The 7,616-nt window shown below is 45.3% G+C and overlaps 1 protein-coding gene across 1 annotated transcript in view; it reads left to right on the top strand.

The window, feature by feature from the left end:
- Positions 1-7,616, top strand: part of LOC135051127 (uncharacterized) — a 30,937-nt gene that overhangs the window by 1,411 nt on the left and 21,910 nt on the right. The window contains exons 2-3 of the mRNA XM_063957282.1: positions 5,597-5,894; positions 5,986-6,195. Coding sequence (XP_063813352.1) covers positions 5,605-5,894; positions 5,986-6,195 — 500 coding nt within the window. The 5' untranslated portion in view covers positions 5,597-5,604. The remainder of the gene's footprint in view (positions 1-5,596; positions 5,895-5,985; positions 6,196-7,616) is intronic.

Raw genomic sequence — 7,616 nt, 5'->3', positions numbered from 1 at the left:
TGTGTGTGCACAGAGGAATAGGGAGGGGGGGGCTGTGTGTGTGTGCGCAGAGGAATAGGGAGGGGGCAGGCTGTGGTTGTGCAGAGGAATAGGGAGGGGGGCTGTGTGTGTGTGCAGAGGAATAGGGAGGGGGGCTGTGTGTGTGTGCAGAGGAATAGGGAGGGGGGCTGTGTGTGTGTGCAGAGGAATAGGGAGGAGGGGGGCTGTGTGTGCAGATGAATGGGGAGGAGGGGGGCTGTGTGTGCAGATGAATGGGGGGCTGTGTGTGTGCAGAGGAATAGGGAGGGGAGACTGTAATTTGGGCTTTTCTGGGGGTAATATGGGGGAGGTGTGGCCTGTAAGGGGTATTCAATTAGTGCAGAGTTTTTCAGCTAGCCAAAAAAGCTGCACTATTCGACCATCTGTATTCAATTGCGTGCGTTTCCAAAATCCTTTTCACCCATGTGGTTTCACTTTTCTCTTAAGTCCCATTGGATATTGGGGAACTGTATTTTCTCTGACGTCCTAGTGGATGCTGGGAACTCCGTAAGGACCATGGGGAATAGCGGCTCCGCAGGAGACTGGGCACAATTAACAAAGCTTTAGTACTACCTGGTGTGCACTGGCTCCTCCCACTATGACCCTCCTCCAGACCTCAGTTAGGATACTGTGCCCGGAAGAGCTGACACAATAAGGAAGGATTTTGAATCCCGGGTAAGACTCATACCAGCCACACCAATCACACCGTATAACTCGTGATAATATACCCAGTTAACAGTATGAAATATAACTGAGCCTCTCAACAGATGGCTCAACAATAACCCTTTAGTTTACAATAACTATGTACAAGTATTGCAGACAATCCGCACTTGGGACGGGCGCCCAGCATCCACTACGGACTACGAGAAATAGATTTACCGGTGAGTAAAATCTTATTTTCTGTGACGTCCTAGTGGATGCTGAGAACTCCGTAAGGACCATGGGGATTATACCAAAGCTCCCAAACGGTGCGGATGACTCTGCAGCACCGAATGAGAGAACTCCAGGTCCTCCTCAGCCAGGGTATCAAATTTGTAGAATTTTGCAAACGTGTTTGCCCCTGACCAAGTAGCAGCTCGGCAAAGTTGTAAAGCCGAGACCCCTCGGGCAGCCGCCCAAGAAGAGCCCACCTTCCTTGTGGAATGGGCTTTTACAGATTTAGGCTGCGGCAGACCAGCCGCAGAATGCGCTAGCTGAATTGTGCTACAAATCCAGCGAGCAATAGTCTGCTTTTTTGAGTGATCTTTCCTAACAGCGTCTTACACGCATATTGGAAAGAGCCGCTCCAGCAACTCTCTGCCTTCCACATATAACCCCAAAATCGGGTCTGGTCCGGCCTTGTCTGTAATAAAGGAACGTAACAGCCTTAATACTATAAGTTTGGTAAGGCAGAGAAGCAAAGGCAACCAGAGGCCAGTTTCCAAACCAGAGGCCATCAGTATGTTGGCGCAGGTCTCCTTCTGGCTGATTCCAGAAGTATAAGGGGCCGACTTCTTCCGTTTGCACAGATTGATAGCAGTCTACAAGTAGATGCCTGGGTAAAAGAAGCAGTATCTCTAAGGTTATATTTTCACTTCTGGAACCATTCTCCTAAAAGGTAATCGGTTTCAGCCCATCTCGGGTAGAGGCTTAGGCGAGGGTTTTGCATTAAGCAATTCAGAAAACGTTTTGTCGGGAATTGTCATTCCAGTAACCCATGCACAATGGAGGGTTTATTCCCACCTGGGTCCAAAACAATCCCTCGCCCCATTATCAATTTCAAAAACAGAGAAATTTGGGTAACACGGTTCACGTGGAGGCAACTCCATAGTTTGGTGAGGAGCCAATATAATACATGGTATTCCTGGATAAGTCATGAATTTTACCTTCAGGCTCCTATAACGCTGTCCATTAGTGTTATCTCAAGGTTTACCATCCTTCAGCAAAAACCTTTTGGGTTAGCCACAGTCCAAGAGTACCAAAATGATTATGGCAATTTATCTCCGTTAGTAGAGGTTAAGAAAAATTTCCATACCTTGACCACCTTCCTATCCTGACACAAATACAGGAAAGGTTCTGTGTCATCTACAACATACAAATAACTTGTCTGCTGAGACATGTGTGATTTGTAATTGGGATCATCTCTGGTTCCATAACATAACTCACGGTGGGGCTATACTGAATTTGAGTTTGCAGAAAATAGTTACCTCGGAACAAGATATCCAAGGAAAAACTAGGAGAGTGGTTACAATGTCAAACAATATTGATTTGCGCAGCAATGCGAATTATGGGTTTGATGGTGTTAACAATACACATGAGGCCGTGGTCATAATTCCACTCAAGACTTTTCCAGTATCTCCTCCATCTAAGGCCGCATCACACTGAATATGTCCAATCTCAATGGTGTTGTAAATTAAGCAGTGTTGTACCTGGTTAAATTCACCGTGTGCAAGACCGTCTGAATACCAGGTGGTGTAGACGGGCTAGATGGACAGTATACAAACAAGTACTGTTACTGGCAAAAAAAGGTAAGTAGTAGCCTGGGGGCTACAGACATTCCATCTAGATGAGAGGATACCTTTTTCTTTTTGGTATCAGGTGGAGAAATCCTGACAACAAATACAAGTCTTCTCGACTAAGGAGGTAATTTCTCTGTAAAATTATGATTCTCTGGATTATGGACCATAAAAAAGGTGCCTGCTAATAATTTTATTAGCACTTCAGGCCATATACTGTGTCCTGTCTTAGGTACGAGATATTCCTAAAGGAAGATTGGTCCAGATCTGCAAGTATTAGGAAATGGCAGTAGTGTACCTTAACTTTTAGACAGGAACACGGAGATAAATATCGAGGAAGGAGTTAAATCACATACTATAATGTGCAGAACTCCATCTTCCAGCCTTGTCCTCAGGGTTTGTTCAGAGAGTCCTAAACTACAGAGCTGATTTCTCAGTCAACACACCATTCAGGTAAATGAATGGGCTTTGCACCCTAAAGTCATTTTAGACTGGGGTAGACAAATGGGCTTGTCCAGAGATAATTCTCATGGTGTCCCATCTGAACAAAAGCCATAATCTTTTCAGTAACAAAACAGTGATCTTTGTGGATATTTTTTTAATGGAAATTTATTTCTCTTATGTGTTTCTCAAATCATCCTGTTACTCAGAATAGTGAGGAAAACGCAATAAAGATGCCGGGATCCTAATAAGCCCCGGCTTGGCCCAGAAGGTCTTCGTACACATATCCGCAGAAAATGTTGAATACCTTTTACTGTTTCTTCTACGGCCAGACTAAGACAGGGTCCTTGATTATCACAAATATCTGGATCAACCATTTTGATGGCGTGGCTTTTGAAATCTAAATACTGAGGTCCAGAGGATTCTCACAAATGCTCAGAGCAAGGAAAAACTTAATTAACTCTTATTTATCACCAAATGTGACAAGCTTATATGCATTGGTGCAATAAGAGGTATGGACCCGAAATCTTGCAGATTTTCAAGGGTTTTTTCCATTCCTTCAAACAGGAATAGATAAATGTTTAGCGGTGGCTTCCTTGGGAATACAAGTGTCAGCATTTGACTCTATGGTTCCGAAAAGAAAAATTCAAAATTGCAGAATGTTTGCACTTTTTCCCAGGGAATGCTGCGCATTCAACCTTCCCCTTTTCCTACTACAGGGTCAGGGAATCTAAATCTAGTCCTCAAAAGCCTGTCAAGTTGCTCTGTTTAAACCACTAAGAGAAGTTGATTTTAAATGGTTGACCGCTAAAGTTCTCGTTCAGGTGACTATGGCATCAGCTAGAAGAGATTCAGATTTAGGAGCACTTTTCATGCTAATCTATTCTGATAATATCCAGATAAAGTAGTTCTCAGAACTGGGTCTGGGTATCTTCCTAAGGAGTGATCTATATTCCACCTTAAAGATAATATGGTCCCTGTTTTTCAGGAATCTGGATTTTCTGCGGGAGATGAGTCGCTGGACATTAAGTACCTACATGGATTGTACCAGTGCCATTAGAAAGACAAATTCTTTTCATCCTCTACGGTTTTCACAAGAGGAGATGGCCTGTTACTAAACAGACGCTATCAAGATGGCTTCGAATGACTATTTCAGAAGCATATTCTTAAGCTGATCTCCCTGTCCCGGCTAATGTCTCTGCTTACTTTACATGTAAGGAAGGTCTTTCATGGGTAGCACAATATTGTGCTTGAGCAGAACAGATATGTAAGGTAGCTACACGGCTTCCAATAAACACAATCAATCAGACATTATGCCTGGGATATCTCTGCCTCTCATGATGCTCAATTCGGGCGTATGGTTCTCCTATTAAACCTGGAGTGTCCCCACCACTAAAAATTACTTTGGTAAGTCCCAATGTTATCCTGTGGATTACCTGTGAACCCTGCCGGAGAAATGTACGTTCTGGTAAGAATTTACCGTTGATGACGTTATTTCTCCTAAGTCCACAGGTTTCCACAGTGATCCCACCCTGACGCACCTGATTTGAGAATCTGTATACTCACTAAACTCTTCCCTATTGCATGGAAGAGTGTGCATGTGGGTTTTTTTGCTTGAATAGGGTTCTACATAATGCTTCTGTATACGCTTTGTAAACAACTGATTTGACTGAGTCGGTGGTCAGGATTATATGGACGAGCCCGGTGCATTCTGGCAGGCCTGAAAGCTAGTGATCGTTTGGTGCCAATCCGCTGTCACTCCATCATATCCAATGTTATCCTGTGGATTTAGGAGAAATACCGTTATCAGCGGTAAGTTCTTACCATAACGTATATTTCTGTTAGTGGGAACATTGTGTAGACCCTGCACCACTTGTTCTGTGGACTTTCTTTTGCTACATAGCAAGCAAATATCAGGCTAAAACCTGGGTCACATGTTCAAAACAGCATACACACTAGATCAAATACATTATTATATCTTTATGAAGCACAGCCAACGTGATTATACCATGTGACCAATAATCAGCACCCATCTGTGCATGCACAGTATACCAGGCTGATCATTGTATATTGTGCTTCCAACTTTATTGATAGTTGAAAAACTTGTGAATTAGCTGATAACTCAGGCACAATTACCTGTGTGTTTCAAAGGTTCAGAGGTAAAAAAAAAGTTATCAATGCCCCCACAACCCTTACTGATTACCATGGTGTTTTATTACTGTGGCAGAGCATGTGTTTATTGAGAGGGGCTTCATGCCAAAAAGCACATCCCTGTGAGAGATGTGTGCTATAATAGTTAGGTAATATCTCCCTCTCTCTCCCTCAATGAATTTCTCTCCCTGACACTGTTTCCCTCTCTCCCCCCCCCCCCCCCCCCCCCCCGACACCCTCTCTCACTCTTCCTTTTTCCATTAACCCCTCTCCCTATTGCTCTGACACCCTCTCTATTTCTCCCTGACCCACTCCTTTCCCTCTTTCTCACGTTTTCTCTTACCCAGATACCATTTCTCTCTCACTGCCAGGGGAGGTATTTGTGGCTGCATGGATTGAGGTGTGGTGGGCCCAGACATAGCCATGTACTGTGCCCCAAGGTCTCTGTTGCCAACTCTGTGACAACTACTGCATGTTTCATATATTTACAGGTACAAAAATGAATAATCATTCAAAGGCAGTGTGTGACATCATACATGCTTTGCTGTCAAAACCTGATCAGGTTAATGAGCTGGGGCAAATGCTGGATTCTGGAAGGCAGTCTGAAACAGGAAACCAGAGACCAGAAATGCCTGTCCCTAGGGCAGATTTATTTCCCACTAGTTCAACTAGGTCACATGGAGTAGAAAATGAAGTGAGAAGTCTATTTTCAAGGAAAAGTCCACAATTTCATTATACAAGAAGTTCTGTGAGGAAAAGAAATGCTTATCCTGCAAAAGCAACGCAAAGGTTAGTTTTAAGTGTTTGTGTTTTTAAAGTTTAAAAAATTGTTAATTGGAAAATCAACATTTGTGTTTTTTTTTGTTTTTTTTTTTAATAGCAATGTCAGGGGTCCACTAACATTCATCAAAGAGCTTATTCTGCTTTCTGGACCCAATATCGATAATGTTTTAAAGCAAGGAAAAAAACAAGAACTGCATGAAGTGGGGCACATAGTAAACGCTTTTGAATTCAACAAGTATTGGAGTGAAGAAGAAGTATATGAGAACGTGAGGAAGGCGTTCTCCATGAAACTTGAAGACGACATAGAGTATGTGTTTTTGTTTTGTTTTTTTTTAATTTCCCAGGTAAAAAGTTTTAATTTATATATGACAGTACATTACAGGTTGAGTCTCCCATATCCCAAAAGTTTGAGACCAGAAGTATTTTGGATGTAGCATTTATTTTTTTCCAAATTTTTGACCATAGATCTGTTGGTGGGACGCAAGTCTAAACACATAATGCATGTGTTTCTTATACATAGTTATGCAAGCCAGAAGTTAATTTAACATGTTTTTTTTTTAATATTTTGGGCATGATTTAAAGTTTGTGTACATACTAAAAAATAAATATATATATATATATATATATATATATATATACACACACACACACACACACACACACACACACACACTAGGTGCTTCATCACACACACCGTCGCAAGGGGCTACGCCCCCTTAACCCTTGCATGCCTTTCTGGGGTTTAATATTTGTGTTATATGGACTATTACCTGCATTCCTTTGTTAGTGGTTAAATATTGCACAATGAAAGGGTGTGCGATGGTGAAGGAGGCGCAGCCCCTTGCGATGGCGTGAACAGCACCTGCAGGCCACAATGTACAGAATGTAGCGGGTGCGGGGGGTACTGCGGATGGTGTCTGTAGATGCTGCAGATGGAGGGGGGGCGGAAGTGGGGGTGGGGCCCGGATGGGGAAGGGTTGGGAGGTGCTGCGGGTGGGGGATGCAGATGGGGGAGGGGTCCGGAGGCACTGCAGGTGGGGGAGGGGCAGGGGTGCCATGGGTGGGGGAGGGGCAGGTGTGGGGATGTTGCAGATGGGTGAAGGGTTCCGGAGGTGCTGTGGGATGGGAAGGGGCGGGAGTGCTGCTGGTGGGGTAGGGGTCCGTAGGCGCCATGGGTAGGGGAGGGGCAGGTACGGGTGTTGCGGCAGATGGGGAAGGAGGTCCGGAAGTGCTGCAGGTGGTGGTGGGGCAGGTGCGGGGGTGCCATTGGTGAGGGAGGGGTGGGTGAGGGGGGGACCACGGATGGAGGAGGGTGTCTGCAGATGCTGCGGGTGGAGGAGGGCAGGTGTGGGGGAGACATATAAGGGGTGTGAATGGTGGAGGGGGCTTGGAGATTGCTGGGGGTGGTGAAGGGGCGGAGGAGTGGGAGCCGCGGGTGGTGTAGGGTGTCTGGAGGCACAGCATGTGGGGGAGGGGTGGAGTGCCGCATGTGGTGGAGGGGAAGGTGCGGAGGTGTGGTGCATTGGGGAGAAGTCTGGAGGTGCTGCGGGTACTGTACCTGCCAAAAAGGTAGTTGGAGGGTATGCAGTAACAGGGCCAGGACAGGGGTGACGGGGTCAGGACAGGGGTGACGGGGTCAGGACAGGGGTGACGGGGCCAGGACAGGGGTGACAGGGCCAGGACAGGGGTGACGGGGCCAGGACAGGGGTGACGGGGCCAGGACAGAAA

Source organism: Pseudophryne corroboree, chromosome 2 (assembly GCF_028390025.1).
Source record: "Pseudophryne corroboree isolate aPseCor3 chromosome 2, aPseCor3.hap2, whole genome shotgun sequence".
NCBI lineage: Eukaryota > Metazoa > Chordata > Amphibia > Anura > Myobatrachidae > Pseudophryne > Pseudophryne corroboree.
The sequence above is the reverse complement of the archived record's forward strand: the minus strand, read 5'-3'. Positions and strand labels throughout refer to the sequence as shown.